The sequence below is a fragment of the Hylaeus volcanicus genome, chromosome 1, assembly GCF_026283585.1.
Source record: "Hylaeus volcanicus isolate JK05 chromosome 1, UHH_iyHylVolc1.0_haploid, whole genome shotgun sequence".
Taxonomy (NCBI): Eukaryota; Metazoa; Arthropoda; class Insecta; order Hymenoptera; family Colletidae; genus Hylaeus; species Hylaeus volcanicus.
Genome location: NC_071976.1, coordinates 12,589,638 through 12,613,653, shown reverse-complemented (window position 1 = coordinate 12,613,653; position 24,016 = coordinate 12,589,638). Strand labels below are relative to the sequence as shown.

The window sequence follows — 24,016 nt, the reverse complement described above, 5'->3', positions numbered from 1 at the left end:
TCAATTTTGATTCAATAAGTCAATTCAAAAATTTGTTTAATTCTATTTTAATTCAATAAGTCAATTCAAAAATTTATTTAATTCAATTTTAATTCAATATTTAATACATGTAATTAATTGCGCACTGTGTGGTTAAAAATAATATAAAAACTAAACGTAGGGGTTAATCCTTGCTCTTCGAGGAGTACTAGGAGCAAAAGCAATACTACACAATAAACACATCCTCTTCTTCTTCTTGCCAAACTTCTAATTATTACATGATCGAAACGCTAGATGATAAGTATAATTGAATTTTAAGGATTAATTCAGACTTACTCTTTAAACGTGTTTGTGACCCTTCAAGCTTATAAAAGGATTAAGACATTATTCATCAAATACAAACAATATTTAATCGAGGTAAAATTTAGAAACGACAATTTAAGTTTCTTTTTAGATTTAATTTCTTGAAATGGATCGCTGTATTTTTAGAATAAATATAAACCTATAAATAACAGCTACAGTATGAATTACTTTGCGATATTTAAAGTTTAAAGTAGGTTATCAACCCAAGGATGAAGTAAACTATTAAACAGGAATCGTTGAGTTTCGAGATTGAACTTCGATACATCTCATCTAGATATATATATACTATAGAATAAAACTAATAGGTTCGCGACGTTTTGACTTCACAATAGATTATCAATTAATTAAATGTAAATACATTACTCGCTAGAGTACTCGTCCATTTCGTTGTATGTTTTACGTATTTAAATTACTTCAAATTATTTTGAAATTCGTCAATTCGAACATACTATAATACACTCTTCTTAGTGTAATTTAAATCACTTCAAAATGTAATTTTGGAGAAGCAGAATTGTTATTGGTAAATAAATGATCACTTGTAATCTTTTGTGATAAAGGGCAGTTTCTCAACTATTAGAGGGACCGGAAAGCGATATCGTTTCTTTAATTCAATTCGATATATTAAATTCAAGTTTTTTAAAGTTTTTATTCTTAATCAATTACGTAATCGCCCTCGTCATCAACAACCTTTTGCAATCTAGTGTTTAAACAAGTATTGACATTAGAAACGATATTACTTTCCGTTCCCTCTAATATATCGATTACTAATTCCCGTTACCATAGAATAAAATTCATAATGATACAATGTAATAGATAGGAATTATACAAAACAGATATTAACTGTTTTATTAATTAATTTGTAGCGAATTTCCATGTATAGAAATACTCGTTTAAATACACGGCGTGCAATGTCTCGTTAATTACTAGTTCTCTTTGGCATAGAATAAAATTCATAACGATACAATGAAACATACAGTAATTACACAAAATATAATATCGATTTGCAGCACATTTCCATGAATACATCATGTGTAATGTCTTGTCAATATTAAAATTAACTACAACTTGTTATTCCAACATAAAAATCATGAAACGTATGGGTCGAATACTTTTGCGAGTAACTGTATCGGAATGACATGACAGTGAGCGTGTTAAGTAACGTGCACACAAACGTATTAAAATGCAACGTAACATATTTCGGAAAGAGTAATCTGTTGGATTGATAACCTCTCGTAAAGTTGACGTGACGGCATCTAGCGTCTCGATAACAAGAGCCAGAGGAGGTCGAAGAAGAGGATGCGGTTGTTGTACTCCCCTGAAACGGCAAGAATAAACGTATACCGTGTGCAGACGGAAAAGAAGTTTCGGGAGAGCATATCGCGGATCGGTCCGATTCGCGGGCGTTCTGCTGTGAAAGGCCGTCCCAGTTTTCTATTTTAACGCGGCGAAAGAGACGAAGAGCGAAGTCCAAGTCCTTCTGGAGCCACGCCAGCCGACGATGTTTACCGACGAGGGAGGTTTTAGCGCGGATACGTGTAACGGAGAACAGGGAGACAGGGAATCGTTTAATTAGGGAAGCGGTATCAAAAATCGCGTGCGCACGATGGGGTTCGACGCGGCTTTATCGAAGGACGACTCTTGAACCGTAGTTTGCGACGGCATAAAGCGCGCCGCGAACGCGAACGCGAACGAGAACGAGAACGCTACGCGTGCTTTCTGGAGCGATAAGATCGGAGAATCGTTACACCCGCGCGTAAATATCGAGGCTCTTAAGACCGACTTCGCCATCACGGAGGATATGGAGGGGTTGGGGCTAATTAATTAATTAACGAATGCCAGATACCAGACACGTGGAGCGCCTATTTCTAGTTCCCTTCGAATTTCATCCTGTATTATTCCGGTTCGGAAAAAAAGCCACGCGATCTATTCCCAATTAATGATAATCCTCATCGTGGAAAATATGAAGGGCTACAGTTTGCAAGCGAATTGAAATTACACCCGAAAGGAATTCCCATGGGCTCTCCCGTTATTGACCCGATCGTTTTACCTTTAATCGTTGCCATGGGGACTTGGAACACTGCGACAAAGAGAGACCAGCATGAAATGGAGATCAATTTGCATTAATTCGAGGCAGTTAAATATCGTTTAGAATCAGATGCAATACCCAACCAACGTCCCACGTTCGACACAAAGAATAATAAAAACAAGCGTTTCGTTTTCGCGACTCGACGGGTGCTTTACTCGCATCTCGCGAAATCTTTATGATCGCGGGTTTCAGGGTGATGGAAATGGCCAATTTTTTTGGGAGCCTCGCTGTTCGTGAGCAACTTTCACAGATCACGCGGCCACGAGTTTTAACCAGAGAGATATTGTAGATAGAGCAAGGGAGACAATTAGACAGCGGCATAAATGTGGAAATGTCCCACTGTTGGAAAGAGAAAAAACACCGCGATACTCTATCTATCTCTGAGCTTCCATTAATGTAAAATATATATGTAATTATTAAACTGCGGATCTTTATGCAAAATAAAATCTTCGCGAACGTGCCTACAAAAATTGAACCTAAATAAGAATTTATTTTATTTTGCAAATATTATAACACAAACATTACTTTCAATCTTTTTTATATTCTTGCATATTGTGTGCATTTTGTAGGTTCTTGCACATTCAAATTTCCTATAAATGCATAAAGATCCCCAGTCTAGTAATTATTAAAAGTGTAAATGATGATCGTTTATTATTAACCCCTTGCACTAGGTTGAAACTCGGTAAAAGCCGTGTCAAACACGAGCGCCCGAATGGTCGCACCAAATTTAATAACGAGCCTGACTCGTGAAAATACTGCAAGGGTTTAAGAGAAAAAAGGTTATGGAAATGCGTTTGTAGACAGAGACAGGTAGGGCACCGTGGTTTTCTTTTTCTTTTTAGCTCCAGTACTTGCTCCTCTACTTTATTTTAACCAGACCTGGACGAAATTTTCATCTAATTCATCAATTTCGAATAAACAACTTTAAGTCGTTGACTAACAAAAATTACGATCTGAAGTGTATAATAAAATGATAAAACATAAATACATTATTTTAAAGTTAATTTTTGAAGTTAGGAAAATGTGTTTGGATCTTGAATCAATAAATTATCATTCCACAGACACTTCTTATTAAATTGTATATGTTAATTAAAGAGAAATGAAATTATAATGTCTATAAGAAACAACAAATATATATGAAAATATATAGGAGCAAATTAAAAAAATGAGTTTTATATATATTGCACGTGGCATTCACAAGAAAAACGAAAGAGGAACAGAAAGTATTACATATTCTTTAAATAAGTGGCAGTCTAGCATGCCACTAATCTGTAATATAGTAAGGCGCGTAATTCAATACATTATATTGTATACTAGCTGTGCCTATAATAAATACTATTTATTTTATGACGTTCGCGTTTGACTGACTGTTCTGACTTTTGTTTTGTTTTCCGTAACTCGGATATTTCAATCGATATTTCACATTGTGAGTGTAACGATGCCACAACTTTTAGGATTTCAAATTAAAAACGTATTTTTATCAAAATAAAACGGCATATGTTGCTCAGGAACAGTGTAGCTGTCTATTACTGACAACAATTTTTAAATCGGTTCAGTAGTTCCGAAGATTAGCCGGAACAAACTAGACAGACACTTCAATTTTATTTATATAGAAGAAAATAGAAGCAGATAGATGAAACTCAATTCGAATCATGGCATACAGTTCCTATTAGGTAGACTGGAAAGTAATGTCGTTTTTTTTACATTAAATTCGAACAAATTTTTAATAAATTTCTATTTTTAATCAATTACGTAATCGACTTTGTTATCAACAGCCTTTTTCCATTTAGTGTGCAAATTTTCAATGCCATATCGATAAAAATCAATGAGCTGATGAGTGATAAACAAGTATTTAAAATTGCACAAACGACATTACTTTCCAGTACACCTAATATTTCTTGATCTATTACTCAAGTGGAATTCCGCTCATTTCTGATCTCCAGGAATCCGAATAGCTTAATAATTTTTACTATCATCCGATAGGGAAGTCGTTGAAAAATATGTTTGCTTGCCACTCAATTAATGTACAGCGTACGTACTCTGGTTATATGCGATCGTCTCGATATCATACGGTCGAGGACTTCTTAACGTTAATTAGATAAGTTGTAGTTGTAGGTTATATGAAATGAATTCAGTAATAGAGGAGATGAAACCGTCCATTTCCTGAATAGAAACGCTTCTTTTTCCTGTTAAATGGAATCAAACGGACCAACTCGGTTCTATATAACTGAAAACTGCTTAGGTGATTAATTAGGTGAATTGTAGTTCGAGATTATACGTAATTAGTTCGGCGCAGGACTGGTGGAAATGAAATCAATCGAACGTTTGCTTTCGTGTAACTTGAATGCGGAGTTTTATGCATTTATACGAAATTTGAATGTATAAGGAATTGCAAAATTCACACAGTATGTAATAACATAAAAAGTTACATTTCTGAAAGTGGAGTTTATATTACAATATTTTCAAAGTAAAATGAATTCCTAAGTTTTTAAATTTGGTTAAAGTAATTCCATTGCATAAAGCAAAGGATATTTTATTTCGTGTAATCGATGACTACGACTCACCTAATTAATATTCATAAGCTTGTGTGTACACAAATTAAAACATGGCCATTCTGGAGTCTTGAATAAGTTACTTTTTATTTTATGTTTCGATTCTTTGTTTCGGAGTCATGTTCAGAAAGTTATAAATGTCACAACAAGATTTACTAAATAATTATGCAGACAAATGTAATTAAAAAACTATATTTAACAACAATGAATTCCATTTATACGTTAATTCAGTTCAAATTTTACGATAGAATTTAATAAAAAATCATATAAACAAATTTTTAAAAATTATATCTGTAGAAATGTAAACGAATTGCACTAAATACGCCTTTCAAACACGAAACTATGGAAACAGAAAAATCCTATCACGTATTAATTTAATCAATTTTTTGAAATATTGGAGATAAGTGTTAAAAGAAAAAAAATTGAAACGTAAAATAAACAATAGCTTGTTTTAGACAGCAAAATGATCACTGAATTAATTAACAAGAGTCCTCCGTCAGGTTCATTTCATGTAACCAGGGAAGCTAATGTTTTTATTCCACATTTCCCTTTATAATTCCATTTCATGAAATCGGAAAAAAATGATTTCATCTAGTCGGGAAGTGCTGTATTTCGTCATTATCTTGTTCGATATCGTCAACGAAATCTATGAGTGTGTACCTGGTAGGTACTAGAGAAAATTGAAAAACCATAAAATTGTAGCTACGCATTCGACAATAACTCGTTTAATGTTTGACAAACAAGACACGGGCAATGTATTTAACAATGTTCGAATGACGAGAATATCTCTGAGTCTCGATTGGTACGACGTTAAGTGGATCAACTTCAATTCGATAATTTCAGTAATTTATAGACCAAGATGATGTCCCAACTCGAAATTCAAAATCACCATTTTCACTTACATGATCGGTATAATATCCAGAAGCTCGTTTCACCTGATACGTCCCACGTGTATATAAACTTGGATCACGAGAACTTAATTGGAGGAAAATTTCTAATTTGATGGGTCCAAGGTACTATCTTCGTATATTGGTTCAGTCTTGTGTTACATTTTGCATTTTCGAATAACTTTGCGATTTAAACCTTTTAGTGATAGTGAAATATTAGTTGAAAAAGATCTATGTATATGTTTAGGTTATGCTTAGTCGGAAGTTCTTCAGACTCATATACCTGAAAATTATGATTTTCTGTTGCATTCTATGGTCAAACAGTACGTCTAGTTTTACAAATTTAAATCTGGATATTCTGTAGCAATTGTAGTAAATTAGCTACTGTTTATTATTGGAAAAATACGCTACGAACTTATAGATGAATGGCACTAACTAGTGTAGCAATAATTTTATGGTTTCTGTTTGGTTTCAATGAATATTAACGCACATGGATTATTATTAAAAAAAAAAAGATGTACGACATTTAGAAATTTGTGAATCTTTAAGAAAGATGAATTTGTTGGACTTTCCAAAACAATATTACGTTTTCATTTGTTAATAGATTCGAAGATTATAATGACTAGTTTCGTTGCATTGCTTTTTAGAATTTCTTGAATTATTATTTAAAATTCATTTTGTTCTATATACTTATGCTTAAAGAAACAATATAAAAGTATAAAAATATGTATTCGATGGGCAATATGTAGAATAGATGGAAAAAAGGTAGATACAAAGTTTATCTTTATTCCATCTAACGTGTAATTTAAAAATTTGTAAACTGTACTTGGAAATATAATGTTTTACTACCAAACAAAGATACCGACGCTATGTTAAATAAAAGTGTAATATTGCTCTGGAAAGTTAATTTACAGTTAAATTATTCTCAACAATTAATTTCTCTTAAACAGTGACATCATTCCTTTGCAAAATTGGGTGGGCTAATAAGTTCGTAGCGTTTTATTTTTCCTCTTATTCTAGAACGATTTGTTTGCTGTTTGGCAAAGTGTTTATATGCGTTCGAAAGAGCTCTTTCTGTTTCAGAAAACTGCGATAATTGTTTTTCTGAATAATTTCATTGTTCTATTATTTATCAAGCTTAAAAATAGAATTTCTAGGAGGCAAGAATCAACATTTTTGGCATCTGCTTTTCTTCGTGGTAAAAAAGCTGGCGCAACCGCTCGGGAAATTTGCCTCGATGAAAAGCGAAGAAAAGCAGATGCCAAAAATGTCGGTTTATGCTTCCTGGAAATTCCATTTCTAAGCTTGAAAAATCATACAAAACTAAATTATTCCAAACAACAATTATCACAGTTTTTTATAGCATAAAGAGCTCTTTCGAATGCGTATAAACACTTTGGCAAACAGCAAACAAATCGTTCTAGGATAAGAGGAAAAATAAAACGCTACGAACTTATTAGCCAATACTTTTTAGCAAATACTTTCGATAACTTCCCTATCAGACTCGAATTACGTATTTCGGATTCCTTGTAATTCGTGGTCACGTGATCGACAGAATTTCTCGCCGACAGGTTGGTCAAAAATTGTCCATTTTGTATCATTACCCATTTCGCTTCTCTTCGTCGGAAAATGCAGAAAAGTGTTGAGAAAGTAGCGCGCGCGCGCGCGATTTTGAGAACACGGAACGAATATCCGTGGCAAGGAAAAATAAATCTAATGGCTAACGAGTTTTTACCGAGCTCCGCGCTCGGGCAATTAAGAAGAAGGTAGAAGGGGCTCGATGGGGAGGGCCCCGGAGGTGAGTCGGAAGAAGGTCGAAGGTACGAGAAAGTCCGCCAGCAGAAGGGGTTGTGTATCGTGTTGCACGACATTCAACCCTTGTACCGCTAAACTACAGATAAATACGAAGGCTCCGCGCCACGCGAAAGTGAGTAAGACGCGGTGGAGAAGTAGCGAAGAAAACCAGCCACCCACGAGCTCGCAGTGCTCCGAAATTCCTCTCGTTTCTTTCCTTCGAAATTTCCATCGTTCTTTCGTCGTTGCTCTCGTTCGTCAGCTCGACGCCCGCGAAACCTCGTTTTTTTCCACTCGCAATTTTTCTCAGTTTACGGGTGTCGTGTTTAAGACGTTGCGAAAGTTTGCTCGTTAATTGGTACCAGATCGGTGGGGAAAGTCGGGAAAATTGCAGACGCATCAACCCAATTTTCAGAGAACTTTGTTCATGTAATGCAGAACTCAGAAGGTCGTTAAATTGACGCGAAGATATAGTCTTCGTTGTAAATTGAATGGTAGCTTTGCATCGACGATAGCGGAGCAGATGAAACGCGACAGTTTGAGACTTCATTTTTTATGTGGGTCCTTGTCAGGAAAGGAAGGCTATTGTAGAGCTATTCTATTTTAACGAGATTCGGAGAAATGAAATGAAAGTTGTGATTGATCTATACCAGTATCATCGATGCAAATAAAACTACTGCTTTAAGTACGATACGGATTGTTTAACCCTTTCAGACCTAAATTATTTTTTCTTCGTAGTAATATAATTTAATTTTTAGGGTTCACTTTGATTGAAATTAGTATGAAAAAAATAAACAAATTCTTAATAGTGTACATTCGGGGCAAACTGGTCTTTATTTATGTACACAAATAAGGACATTCGCCCTAAACGATAGTGTCGGTAATTTTTAAATTTTGTGTCCTCGATTGTAGACACCAGGTCTGAAAGGATTAACACAGAAACAGTACCCATTACTTCGATTGAATTTTTGTTGTCAATTTTTAAAGGAGTTGCAAGGAACGAGGTTTCGTGTGCGCCACGTTGACGGAAGATTCGTTGAGCGCTCTCGAAACATTTAAGCTTGATTCCCACTAACGTTCACGTGGAAGAAGGGAAGTGAAATGCTGGGATAAAGACTATCTTATATCACTAAGTGACATCATATATACATATATATGATATCATATACATATGTATGTGTCATATATATATATATGTATATGTACACGTATAACATCACGTATAACGTCACGTTAAAAAATTGTTCAAACCAGGATCTGATGTTGCTAATGCTAATTAAATGCGAGCAAAAAATAACTGAAGATGTATGCATTCTACTATATTTAAATAAAGTTGAAGTTAAAGTTATACGCTACTTTCGGATGGCTAGAGATAAATTTTATCGTTTCTGAACGCTGCTTATTGTAGCTTTACATATTCATCGCGAACTTCTATTCACTTTCTTTATCAGGATTGTGTAAGCAATAAAAGAAATAAAATGAGCCTTACTCGTAAAATCTGAAACTACTGTTACTGGAATTGCTGTGCTCACCCGAAAATACCCTGACAAGGAAAACTTGACGCAATTCTGAGTTGGGAGGGCTGGTAAAAGTAATTCAAACAGAGTCCTCTGACGACTGTTTATTCCAAGATTCGACAAACGAAGGAAATCGACTTGGATTGTAAAGAAATTTCAAGAATGAGAATTTCCCGATCACATCACTTAATGCAAAGATGTGGCACGTGCCAGATCTCAGCACGTGACTTATTCTAAGTCGACTCTTTCACTTGTCGTGTCTTAAAATGAGGTTACTTTGATGTGTACCTTATGAGGCATCCTTGCACCAAATCAGAAATGATTTGTGGCGATTTTATACGATGAAAAAAGACGAGCTCATCTTTTTCCAGTTAAAGGATTAATCTGCCTCTCGCAGATACCCCATAAGGGGCAAAAAGTAACTCCAGCCTACGACAATTTGAAGACAAGGCACAACGATACGATTGTTTCAGCAAACGGCGAGTACGTAAACTAGTAGCGCCTCTCAAGGTTAGTTCAGTGATGGGCAAAATAATAATCGCAAATACGAATACGATTACAATCGTAATCATAATCTCATCTTTCCGAGTTGTGATTACGAATACGATTACGACCGTATTTTTAAAGGTTTACAGCCATTGAAATTCTTTACCTCGAAACCGACTCCAGATTCGTGTTCCTCGCTCCAAAAAACTTAGAAAACCATACATTCATCAGAATGAAATCAAAATGAATGAATTAAAAATGAAAAATTTTCAATTAAAATTCGTGCCCATAGAGCAGAACCTAGATAGGAAACCATACTTTCGTCAAAATAAAATTTTTTTAAAAAGTTACCCTAAGGTTTTTAATGCGAGGAACACGAATCTGAAGTTGGTTTTGAGGTAAAAAATGTCTATGGCTGAAGACCTCTAAGAATACGGTCGTAATCGTATTCGTAATCGCAACTCGGAAAGATGCGATTACAATCGTAATCGTAATCACAACTCGAAGACATTCGATTACAATCGTATTCGTATTTGCGATTACGATTTTGCCCATCACTGGGTTAGTTCACGTGCTCGCCGTACGCTGAAACGGTCGCGGTGTTCAGGCTTGCGTCGAAAGAACGTTTTAAAGGGTTAGGCCACTCTAGAATTTTCGAAAAATTGATTTTTTCTTTTTTCTTTTAAATGATCCCTTAGGACTTCAAAAATGATATCCCAAAACATTATGGCCGGGAAAAATCTCTAAGTACTTGGTTTACGAATTTTAGTACAATGCAGACTAGAGCACGTTTCTACTACTTAAAACTTCAAAGGCGTTTATCTTAAAACTGCATTTTTCAAGTTGGCCGGAAACATAACTCAGACAATTTTCAACCGATTCACTTGAAATTTTTAATTTATCTTTAAAAATATTTTTCTTTTATATTGCATAGTTCATTTGTAATTAACAATTTTCTGACGATTTTGTAGGCACATTTTTCACTTTTCACTTCAGAAGTGCCCCGTTTGGCCGAAAATCAATATATCGAATAAATTCTACGTACTTCTACAGCTGCTGTTATATACATGTATAATCGAAAAAAATTTATTGGCTCATCATAATTCAAAAATTACAAGAGCCGTATGTCCGGGCGTGGAGCCTGGAAAAACGGAGACGTCATCGCAAAAAACGCTGCACAGCCGCCATGTTGAAATTAATCGCTTCAAAAAATTTATTGTATACAGTTACTGATATCTATGGTAAACACCCTTTTTTGTAATCTCGATTTGTTTTGTAGTTTTTCTGAAAAAGAAATCCCCAAGAAAGCCTATTTTTTCACCTTCTAGAGTGACCTAACCCCTTAATTATCTTGCGTTGATCGTTTCTCGTAGCTAGCGGGAATCAAGCATTGTCGCGCGTCAGAGGTGACGCGTCGACTCAGTGTTCGAGAGCGATTCTCTCTCCGATCGAACGTCCATCCTCTTGTCTATCGAACGCTCGACCGTTCAGCGCGAAAGCGTGAACGCAAAGCTCACGGAGAATTTGAAGAAACGTCAGCCGGTGCGGAACAAAGCAAAGGGGGGGGTAACAGTTCGTAAAGACGCACGAGGGAAGCGTGTACGGGGAGGAAACGCAAAGTTTCTATGGCTGGCTACCGATCGTTCTCTATAATACATTTACGCTCCGGCCTATTATAATACTGTACTCGAAGTGTATTGTCTTTCCCGGGCTGGGATAATGTTTCGCCGACACGCCAGGCCTCGACCCACCGTATAACTCTTTCAATTTCCCCTTTCTCTCGCTCGCCCGGTGTGTTGCTCCGTTATTCCGTTCTTTATTTCTTTTTAAACAACGATCCATTAGCTATCAGGCCGACAGAGCGAGGGACGGCGATAGCAGATAGCCCTGGAATAGCGAAAACAATTTCAAGAAATCTGCCCCGGCGAAAATTCGATTAGCCGCGCAAGATGGGCTCGAGCTTTCTCTCTCTCTTTCGTTTCTCTCTCTACCTCCTCCCTCCATTTGTTTCGTTTCGTTTTATTTTATTTTCACCGGGCGGACGGACTCTGTTTCTGTCCCGCTGGCGGCTTTTAATTACTTCTCCGCGGCGCTCTTCCGTCGCGAGAATCCTCTCTCGAAACGCCCGTGTTTTCGCGTTCGTCCTTCTTGTTTCTTCCTCCTCTTCTTCCACGGTCTTCTTTAGCTTCTTTTTTTTATCCACGACTCGATCGCGCAGCAAAGACGTGCTCGACGTTACTTTTAACTCGAACCAGCCTTCTCGCGACGATACCGCCTCGAACGCCATCTTCGTTATTTCATTAAACGCTGCTAATTTCGCGACAAAGGTGAATTTTCACCGTTTTTGTTCCCGTACGTGGAAACGCAACTGGGATTCGCCTTGAGATTTATCGAGATCGCACGGGAATGCTCGAGGGGAGACTGGTACGCTTTAGCCATGGATTAGCTTTCAATTAAAAGGATTCGCGATCAGCGGAGCGCCGAAAGAACGATATTTATTGCTCGGGGAGCGACGTGTGCGCTAGATTACGGTCGCGTGGCTCTCAGGGCGCACCTGATGCGCCATTTCGTGGAACAAACCATAGAGGGAACCCCGTGGTAAGCTTATGCCCGCCTTCGAATCACATAATCGGTATCGTTAACTTACTTCTGGCTATTTTCTTCTCGAACTCAAATTCAATGGATAAAAGTGCTATTCGACACCGAGAATTTTCTTGATTGAACTCGTAGTTTCCTAGAAACCCATATTGTCGATCGATCAAATCAAAGGACGTTGTTCAAAATCGACAAAATAACCCTTTGCTTGCTCATGTGCGACCAATTTTGCATATTCGGAGATAGTCGTGGTTGTCATCGATTCCTGTTGGAGTCACCATATTTTCTTCCCTCGAACAATTTATTTTTCTTACGTTTTCTGTTGTCTATGATCTTAATACAGATATTTAGAGATTCTATCTGTTGGGACTCATCTTGCGTATATTTTTACTTTGACGATTCGTGTGAATTTGTCGTAATCTGTTAACATGGAAAAATTGCTATCAGTCGTGTAAAATGATGCTAAGCACAATGATATATGTATACGTTTTGATTGCAGGGACTTTTTATTTTATTTTTACTCGAGTTTCGCGAGATACTGTTCGTATACTAATATGCCAAGCATGTTAGTTCGAATTCTCGTATAAAAAATAGGGCTATTTCAATATTTCATGTAGATATTTACAATCATGGCTTAGGTACAAAATTTTGTATTGAATCTGAGCTTTATACCGCACACAATGACATTTGATCATTTCCACTCGTTGAAATACTGTTAATATATTCTCAAATTAACACTGAATCGACTGATGGTTAAGTGAAAAAATTTTCGTTGACAATTTTTTTTAAGTTTGTAGAAAGATGAGGTAAACTCTGAACAACTGTGAGTAAACATTCTTTGTTTAATATTGATTTATATTTACACTATTCAAAATGGCAGAAACATAAACAAATATTTGGTTAATTAGGCAGAATTGTAGTGTCAAAAATTAGCTTTCCAAACCGAACAAGATTATAAGCATTTCTATAAAAAAAATCTTCATTTTTATTATATGATAATTACTAACCATTAATAATCTAATAAATAAATTAGTTTGAAACATTTGATTTTGTGTAACTAGACTATGGAATTTTATGCATTTATAGAACAAGTGTGTCTCGAATATTTTAATTATAGTAACGAGAATTATATAATACTTTCTAGAAAAAAATAACAGTAGAAGTTATAGAAAAAATTCTAGACAAAAAGATTTGGAATACTATATCAATAATTTGTATTTTCGTTCGACGATACTTGTAGACTCTTCACCCCTTATAGATTTAACGCAACGTGAATCGAAGACAACCACTCGACTTGCCCAATATGCAGCAAATCCATGTTAAAGCAGGAGGGGTATTTCGTTGATTCGTAACAAAGTCTTTCCATGTTAACCCTTTGACCGCGGGACGATTTTTGCTAGAAATTCTATCAGCCGTAGAGATGTGAATTTAAAAAAACTATCAGCTTATAGAGCATGATAAGGCGGAACCTTTTTATATTTACAATTTATTCATGCGACGTTTAATTTCGAAGATCAAAATTAAAAACTTAAAAGACCTTTTTTCTGAGATCTCGTAATGGTCTGATCCTGTTGCTGTTAAAAAAAAAGCAACAGTCGAACAGTCGAATTTAAAAAAAATGTCATTCTATAGAGAATGATAAAACGACACTTCTTTATATTTACTGTTTATTCATAGAATATTTAATTTCAGAGATAAAATTTGAAAACTTGAAATACCTTTTTTCTGAAATTCAATTCTTGCAGTAAACTTGTAACTTTTCTAATTTTTATTTCCGAAACTAAGAATCCTATGGATAAATTGTAAATATCAAAAAGTTTCGTCTCATTATCCCGTATAAGCTGATATTTAAAAAACATTGATTGAACGAATACAAACATTTCTCTGAGTCGATTTTTCGAGGGCGTGATTCAATTCTTGCAATGAACGTGCAACTTTTCTAATTTTTATTTCCGAAACTAAGAATCCTTTCGATAAATAGTAAATATCAACAAGTTTCGTCTCATTATCTCCTATAAGCTGATATTTAACAAAAATTGATTTAACGAATACAAACAATTCTCTGACTCGATTTCTCGAGGGCGTGTTGTATATACGCCCTTCGCAGTGAAAGGGTTAATCTGTGATCGAGGCAATGAGGCGTTTCTATCGGTTCGTGGTTCGATTTTATGCGTTTATCGCGGCGCTAATGGACGATCCGTTCGGGTTTCACCGCTTCCTCTTTCCATCCGCCTATCGGGGAGCGGGGGGAAATGTTAGTTTACGACTGGTTACGCAACATGCCTGGTCTAATTGGCCGGGGATAAAAAGAACCCGATGAGGTTTTTCAGCGCGAGCAAAAGAAGCGCGAAGCGAGAAGACAGCGAGGAGAAACAAGAGAAAAGACCGACTCACGTACGGCTCGACAGATGCCTTCCCACGTTTTTTCGTCAAGACATGTGCCCGGCGCGGCGAAAGGGTTGAGAAATTCAGTTGGCCGGCCGAGCCCTGGGCAAAAAACCACCCCACCGTACAAGATTCCTCTGGTAATCGCTGCGCGCCGCGATTCACCGCCAGGGGTGAATTCGATTAAACCTCTCGGGGACTTAAGCGATCTTTTTTTCCAGATCGACCAATTTTTTTCGCCGACGCGACACACGGATTCGTAACGGACGCAACCTCTCCCCCGGCGTATTCCGTATTCCACGTAAGTACACGTCGCGTTGCAAGATCGTGGCTCTGTTTGAAGATCGTTGACGGATATTCTTCGAGTCGTGGTGTTGCGACTTCGTTGCTGTCTCTTGTCTGGATCTGTCCTACGTCGTCCCTCGACGATTTTCAGCGAGCTCGAGAGGACGCGTTGAACGGTCGTTGTTCGCGACAACGAGACGATCGGCGATCGAAAAGAGGCGCGAGTGTACTTTCAAAATTCGAAGCGGCTTGTCCGTGAGAAACCACAACCAAAGCAGTCCCAAGCGTTACGAAGAACCCAGCTGAACGATCTAAGCTACCGTTACGGATCTCCCTGGATATTGTTACGACACACTGCAGGGGACTGTTTCGCGTATGTAGAGTTGCGTGGCACCTGCGAACTGGGAGCGAACTCTCTGCACGGATTAATTAGTTTCATCGAAAGAAAGCGAGTGTTTTTAACGGAAGCAACGCCGTGCATCGAGTTCCTACTCCCGCCGTCGATCGGTATCGACGGTCATCGTCGTTTAGCGAAGGTCTACGAACGATTTCGAAGATAAGGGTGAAATGGAACCTAATCGTAGAGAGGAATGAGAATCTATATAGATCGTGAGGACAGAAGCATGACCCGCCACCATGTGTGCATTCAGAGAGACGCGTTTGTTCCGTGTCGCGAAAGGAAAATACGTGTATCTATTAGGCGTCTTTGTTCATCCGGTAAGAAGAGCGTTTAGCGGAGATTTGCGAGTTACGGCATGATAATGTATAGATACATATGCAGATATATGTATTGTACGAGTTATATCGCACGTGTACAACCGTTTGATCGACTCTAGAGACTCGATTCTCCGGATCATTCCGACCGTGGTTCGATTATTATCGTGTGCGAGCACCGCGTTAAGTAGCCAAAATGCCTGTTGTCGTTGTTGTTGGTGTTGTTGGACGTCGGATTTGGTACATACATGACTGACCTTCGACGTGTGGGTACGAAGGCTGGATTCTGTGGCGAAGCCTTTGCCGCAGATGTTGCAATGGAACGGCCGATTCTTCGCCCGTTCCACCTGGGCGTCGTGATTCCGAAGGTGCTGCTGCAAATTCGATAGCTGAATGAACGCCCGCCCGCAGTCCGGTAGATGGCACTTGTACGGTCGTTCGCCTGCAATCAGAAAAGTGCATTTACAATATTAACATTTTAGGTATTACATTGTTGAAACAAAAATATATCTATATTGTTGCGAGCACCCCTTGGATAGAATTTAGTGCCTACTGGTGCTCGCCACAGGAACAGCAGAAGCGACAAGAAAGCGATCCCATCGATCGTCTGTCAACGAGATTCGTTTGTGAGACGCCATAGAGTGCAGACATAACGAATTATATTCAGAGTTATATTCCCTAGTTGTTTACTTTGTATTTATTGTTGAATAAACGTTAATTATTAAATGAAAAATCTTAACAACTTATATATGTAAGACACGGAGAATCTCGAGAGAATCCACGATCCTCGGGATCCTCAGTCGACCCACTTTTCCTATAACACCAATATTTCCAGTACTCCACGTTTCATGACTCCTCATTCTTGGATATAGGAGGCGCGGATACTAACATACATATATATATATATATATATATATACAGAGTGTCTACACTTAAGTCCGGACAAATTTAGGAAATCAATTTTGCAATTAATTTCCAATAAAAAGTTGCTCTTAGAAGTTTTTCTAAATAGCCCTTATTTAGGAGTATTTTCACTTTTGATTTTTTTATGGTTAAAAACCATTCTGGTTTCATTTTTCACTTTTAAATGTAATCAAACGGAAGTGAGCGAGTATGGATACATTTTGCGTTTGATTACATTGGTCGTTGAGCCATACGATTAGTTTTGCATTAATAATAAATTAGTTTTGCCTTTCCTGTATTCTAGTAAGTCGGTTTTCAACTACTGTCGTTCAATCTATGATTGAGGACCTGTAAGTTTTTTCTGTATTTTCGACTTTACATTCTTTAAACGGCCATATCTCCACCAACTTACAGTACAAAATTAAAACTATATATACCATTCGAAAGAGCGTTAAATTTTCAATATCCCTGATGCCGAAACAAAATATATTACGTAGATTTAACAAGTGAAAAATTAGGTCAAACTTTAAATTGTAACAATTTCCTCTATCTGTTTTCCGGTTTCAAATACATAGTTGTTTGGCTGGCACTCCTCGTGAAAAATTTCCTCGAAGTCTCAGCTTTTCAATAGTATAGTCAAACAAATTTTTACAGTGATATTTTACGGAGAAAATAACGTTTGAATGTAGAAAGACGTGCGTTTTTGTGGAAGTGAAAATCGTAATTTTTTGCGTAAAGTTTCGAAAGAGGCCTCAAAACATTCAAGTGATCTCAAATATCTAAATTTCATGGAAATTGATTCGTAAGTGATGTCAAATGTCTAAATTTCATAAAAATTGATTCGTATGATCTTTATACGACATGAATATTTCAGTGGAAAAATTATATTTTCGATATATTCGAAAATGTAAAGCTTTTGAAAAGCTGTTGTTAGCCATTACAAGTTTTTATTGCGTGGGTGTGGAGTATTTCCAGCCATTTAAGCTCCATGTAATAAAAAAGAATTGGAAGTGCGAAGGTTAATAACAGGTGATTATCGAGTCTGACCGCGTGGGAGATAGAGGGAACGAGCGCTCAGACAACGAGCCGACACTTTTTTCCAGGGACGAGCAACAGGTATCCGGCGGGCAGATTTAGGGGCGAGCGTAAAAAATGCCACTCGTTTTAAAACGACAATTAGAGTGTCCCTGTTTTAACAACCCGTGCGCGGGACCTCATTTAAAAATCGATGGAACGCGCATTTCCTGCCAGCTCCCGTGTTTTCCCATCGCGTATTAACCCTTTCAGCTCGACGACATTTTCACTGGAGCTAACTAACTACTCCAGATCGTTTAGCGGATATTTAGCGGAGATATTTACTTCTTGCGAGGTAATACAAAACGATTTTATTAGTGAATTAATATATAAGAAAAAATATTACATTTTAACGTCCCAAGGGATGAATTTTATAAGGATTTTTGTTTGTTTGCTTCAACCCATTCACTACTAAGAAAAAGCTCGTAAGAGAAGAAAAGATCGTAAATATTCTTTTTAAAATAACAAATTTAATATCATTTTTTATTATCAAAATAATAATCTAGATTACACATCTGTCTTAACTCTTGCCGCCCAAGGCAAAATGCTTTAAATTTGCCTGGTAGTGAATGGATTAGTTGAATACACACGAACCAAAGTAATTGTAATCTGTAAATCGACTTTAACATACAAATATACTGAATCACTTTAATATGGTGTATATTTTACTTCTAAAAGGTATTGCGATTGTGAGTAATGGTAATTTTGATATAAAAGAAAATATAGAGAGGTTAATATTTTCTTTACCTTCCTATCTTGAAAGATAAATTCTAATTTTGGCTTCTACATTCAATGCTGTATTTTTCAAGCAAATAAGCTCATCTTATAACAGTGTAGAGTTAAATTGATTTTCATTTAAAGTGATTTTACATATAATAATCCATTTTTATAGAGCTTTGAGATTTTCGAAATAAAAAAAGAATTTAAAAATGACTTTCTATTACAAATGTTGAATCCCTACTAATTGGAATTTGAGAAAATAACTCGTGCTGCTTCTTCAAGGTATGCAACTATAAACTTCTTAAAAGAATACGTAAAAAGCTCGGAAAACTATTCCTAGGAATTAATTGAGGTTTAACGAAATTTAACATAAAAATTGACTTCCCAATCGCCACTCGAGTTGCCTCGTAAAATCGAACGACCACTGCGAGTCGCTTCTGGAGTTCAAAGGGTTAATAATCCGTAATAGTGTTATTACTCGACAAGCTTAACGATCATTTCTACAGATATTTTTAATCCCGTCATTTCTCCGATGGTTATTTGACAGTTATCCTGATTCATGAATCGGAGTGTCATTCATTACCGATGATGAGCGTCGTTCGACACAGTACGAGTATCGATATCACTCGAGCGAACGGTTTTAATCACGCGAAACAATTGGCGCGAACTCTTCCACGATTGTCTTACGGCTTCATTAACGTTTACAGTTACGACGTCGAATGGTGCATTAAATTGGTAGTATGGTAATCTTCATGAAATTAAATTGTTTGTAAAAGTTTACATATGTTTCAGAAACATAATGAATATTTGATTACTACAAAGTGCACACAAATAGTAACACAGTACGTAATAATATAAGAAAATATTAAAAGTAAAGTTCATATTATAATATTTACAGAGAAAAGAATACCTATTTAGATTTAGATTTAGATAGATATTTTTGTTGATACTTTATTTTGCAGAAAGATCCTCAGTCTATTAAGTACTGTTTTCATCTTTTAAACTAATACGTCGTCACTTCTTATTCCTGTGGAGTACGTTATGCGAATATCGTGCAGGTTCCTTTCAATTAAAGATTGACAGATTTCTATAATTTTGTACTCTGGCAAGTTTTTTTGTGATTTGTTAAAAGTTACACAGGTTTTACCGTGTCGAAAGCGAACTACAAAATCTAAGCAAAAGATATATCTTTGGAAACCAAAATTGAAATTGTGATTATAAATATAGCCCTACTTTCCTCTGATCATACATTGAAATGATTGAATTTAACTAAATATCTGACTAAATTCTGAAACTAAGAACACATTTAATTACCTTTGTTGACATTTGTATTGTACAAACCCTGTTATACATTAAAGTTACTCGTTGATCCTTAAAGTTCTCGTTATGCCAAACATAAAACATAACATTATTTAATCTTTTCTTCAGTACACGGAATTCTAATGAATCGTTCATTTGTGCAAATCGAGAAATAGATGTATATTTTTTTCCATTTATGTAATTCTGATTGAACTATGCATTCTTGTCGAATTTGTCGGTTGAAACCTTTGCGTAATGCATACAAAGTGTATTTAATTAACGAATAATTATATATTGATCATTATCATGAATATTCACAAAAAGATGTCTGAAAAATGCATGCGGAGCCATTAATTCGTAACAGGGAACTGCAGTGATAACTCTAGAGGAACTTTTGGTATCTCGATAAAATAAATCTAGCTTCATGAAATGGCGGAGCAATATCTTCGAAACGTTCTGTGATCAATTCCATCGATTCGCGGTGAAAGAGCTGGTGCTCTGTTGCAATTTTTATTGCGTTCTTTCTTGTTCCATCGCTGTGTAACTCCTACGAGCGATTGGCTCAATTTAACTTTTATTAATATCGACATTCTTCCCCCGGACCTTTTTACCCGAGGCGATCCTTCTTTTTGCTCTTTTCTGTTTTTTCTCCCTTCCGCTACTTCCTTAATCCCTCGTCGGCTAGGTTCATCTTTTATTCAGACCGATCAAAGATTTAATAAAAATAATTTGCGATCGACCACGTTTTTTCCCTCAAATAGCTCCCGTTGTTATTCCATCGAGTCGACGTCGAAGAAACGAAATTCTTGAGAGGATTTTCGATAAATGGACTTGCAAACTTCAGATGTCAAGTGATCGGAGAGTACCGTTCGGTTGTTTTCCATCAACTCGAAGATCTTTTTGGAAAGTGGTTACTAATTTTATGGGATTGGCGGTACTGGTCGAGTATTTTGGTTTTCTTACAGTTTTTGGCTCCAATAGGATCGTAACATTTTTAAATATCAGAGTTCTGATCATGGTTTTCCAGATAATATAACTTTTAAAACAAATGTAATCCAGACAAGTACATTTTTAAGTTTTTAAGTAAACATTTTTAATACATAAATATTTGAAATATCTAGAATTTAATAAAGTAGTATTTTGCATACTCTTAATTTAGGTTTTCTTCGGTATGGAAAATATGAATTTGTGATTTGGAAAAAAAATATTCAAGTAATTGAATCGCACAAGAAAAACGTAGCAAACTTGCCATAAAATGTTTACCTCATACAATCTCATCTCGTCTATAGTCCTGAATTTATGCAATCATATTTTGTACACCAAAAGCGACTCAAACCAAGTGTCAAAACATTTGTTAATGGAAACTGCGTTGTTTAATGCAAACTGTGCTTGTTTGTAGTATACACGTTATAATATTTACTTTGATGTAGGCACACAATGATTTTACTCGAATGTGTACTCAGGTGTGTATTATGGGTAATTCGAGTGTTTTAAATACTAATCATGCGGTATCTTTTTACGTTAAAATATATCAATGCTTGTAATACTTTCTTACATTGATATTATTTTTTTATAGCGCTATTCGTGTAAAGAAATCACGAGATTGTTCGAGCCAATTTGGGGTACACTTCAAAAGTGGATTGTAAATCGATTTTCCATTTAAGATAAACATTTCTTGTTTCCTAAGAAGATGTAGAAAATTTCTAAGTTTCTCAAAAACTTTCTAAGAAGATGTCCGCAATATAAAACCAAGTGTGGTTGTAAAATTAAAGTTAAATGAGAAGATTGCATGAAAAGAAAAATAATTTGTTGTCAATACGTGAAACATTCCATTTTGGTTACAAATTGCCCGTTTCATTTTTTAAATCATTCACATAACTGTATACATTTCTATTTAAGAAATTTCTATTTTAATCAATCAAGAAAAAATAAATTACATTGTTTTAGAGACTTGTGTCTACATCCATTATTTTTATATCCGTCCCATATGGTGTACTGGATGTTTCATAAACGTAAGAATGCTGAAATCTCCATTCGCATAGCAGCGAAATAATATTTTAACACCGAACGAAAGGCGTACAATCGTCGTAGTAAATTATACAGCCGATACGAGGATAAAACAAGGAGGAAAGTCAGAAATTCTCGGTGGAATAACGCGCGAAGTATTCGCCGCGCTTATAATATTCTCATTACTCGTTCCAATAGCGAATTAATGCCATCGGGATGGGGTAACGTAAAAATTATTTATCGCATTGTGTTGCACGATGAATACATGAATGCAAAACGTCCCGTTCGGCGTCGAAAGAGGTGGAAAGGGAAGATCGGAAGGCGGCGTGGAACGCGTGGCAAAAGTTATAGCCAATACGTAAACTATTACTTTTACGAGCTTTACTTTATCATTTTTACAGGCGCCACCGGGCACCGTTTTATGATTGGCGTTTATTTAGGCGACTCATGTACACGCGTAAAATTTTATCGTGTTTGCATCTACTTGAAACACGCGCGTTTTACGCGTCCCGTACACGGCGCGTTGCGCGACGTATTTGCCGTTAATGAATTTGTCACCGATGAATTTGTTACTTTCTTCGAACGACCCTTCGGGAGGCCCTTTAAATTTATTACAACGATACGAGCCGTATTCGTTAATCGTAAGATGGCCCCGAGTTTTATTTCCCGAGTCGTTTTAGATTCTCGATTTTCCGTTTTATGAAACTTGAATTAGGCGAATGCGTAGAGTTTATGGAAGAGTGGTAGCTTCAAACTACTTTGCCTAAGTAACTTCGCATGTTAATTTTATTGGTTTTGCATAATAAAATTAATTAGTGTTCGTAAGTCTGTCGATGTGGTCGAGTTGCACATTTAAACGTAATCCTTCATGTTTAAGTGTAATTAGACTGTGGATCTTTATGCAAAATAAAATATAAATATATTTTGCTCTGCAAATATTATAATGACTTTACTTTCAATATTTGTTTTATGTTATTCTTGTACATACAAGTTTCTTATAAATCCATAAAAATCCGCAGTTTAATTATCGTCGTATGTATTTTCATTTGTAATAAAAAGATCAGATGTATTCCATACCGATTGAGTGTTTTTAAAAAAAATTCTAAAATATATTTGGAAAACATTTTACATATATAAATACAAACCATTAACATATAAACCTAATATAAATGTAACGATTTTATTAAAATTGTTACTATTATTTAAAAATGCAATGTTGGTACATTTGAAAATTTAGAACAGAAAATCAGTATCTTTTAGTAACAGAAATTGAAGAAAAGATATCATGCAACTAATTCGTTTCATTCCCTTGCATAATTTCACAACTTCAGCCTTATATCTATTATATCGTAAAGTTGCTGGTAGCAGAACAAATTTTAGCCATTAATAAGTTTATTTAAAATCGACCACTTTAGTTTGCCGTAATTGATATTTTTATAATCGTGTTCCATTTGAGAATATTAATCTCTCGATGGACGAATTATTTGATTAGAAATTGAATTCAGCAAAAATTCAAGTTAATATTTACCTGTGACATCTATAGATCTCGTGACGACGATGTTGTATTATATCATTGGAATGTTTAATTGCAAATATTTCTTTACGTTTCTAACGACAAAAAATTCAGAAAGTAAATGTACATACACGAACCAATGTCCCTCAAGAGGTTTAACATTCGTTAAAATGCAACCGGTCGAGTTGCGTCTGCGCAGTGGCGAACAGTATAAAAAGAAACTAATTCACGATACCACGAGGTAAAGCGAGTAGTTTCTTTCAGTGTTGTTGAATGAATGCTCATCGTCACGCGCTCTTGTACCTGTACAATAGTCATCTTTCTTAGGCGACTCTTATTTCGACCGGAAGTGGCGGGGCTTGTGCTTGGTTCGTAGAGAATGGTCCATTAAAGTCCCTCAAAGATATAGCACCGATAAAACGATACAGGTCTGGGTTAGGTCTGCTTAAAATTTGAAATCGACTGGTACACTTACAAATTCAATATCGAAATAACAAAGTTACCATTGCAATACGACTCATAATACAAATTATAAGTTCAGAAAATTTGTAAATGTAGTATGCAAGTGGAGTAGTTGCTTTGTAATACGGTATCATTTTTTGTCAGTATGATAATACGATTTGAAAGGATGAATTGAAAATAATGTGTAAATGAAAAATGTACAAATACAGATGTGGGTACAAATAATGTTTATCAAATGTAAATAATTACGAGAAGTAAGATATTTTTATTTACGTAAACTTGTTTCATTGCAAATGTTAACCTTTTATATTTAAATGATATAATTTATGTATATAAGACTATATAGCAAAAAAATTTTTTGAAAGAAGATTATATAGGTACTCTGGTAACTGTAA

At 35.9% G+C, this 24,016-nt stretch overlaps 1 protein-coding gene across 1 annotated transcript in view; it reads right to left on the bottom strand.

Annotated features, from left to right (window-relative positions):
- LOC128878498 (zinc finger protein 853) overlaps nt 1-24,016 on the bottom strand; it is a 166,073-nt gene that overhangs the window by 22,685 nt on the left and 119,372 nt on the right. Inside the window, exons 4-5 of the mRNA XM_054126749.1 lie at nt 15,892-16,085; nt 2,390-2,419 (exon numbers count right to left, since the gene is read on the bottom strand). Coding sequence (XP_053982724.1) covers nt 2,390-2,419; nt 15,892-16,085 — 224 coding nt within the window. The remainder of the gene's footprint in view (nt 1-2,389; nt 2,420-15,891; nt 16,086-24,016) is intronic.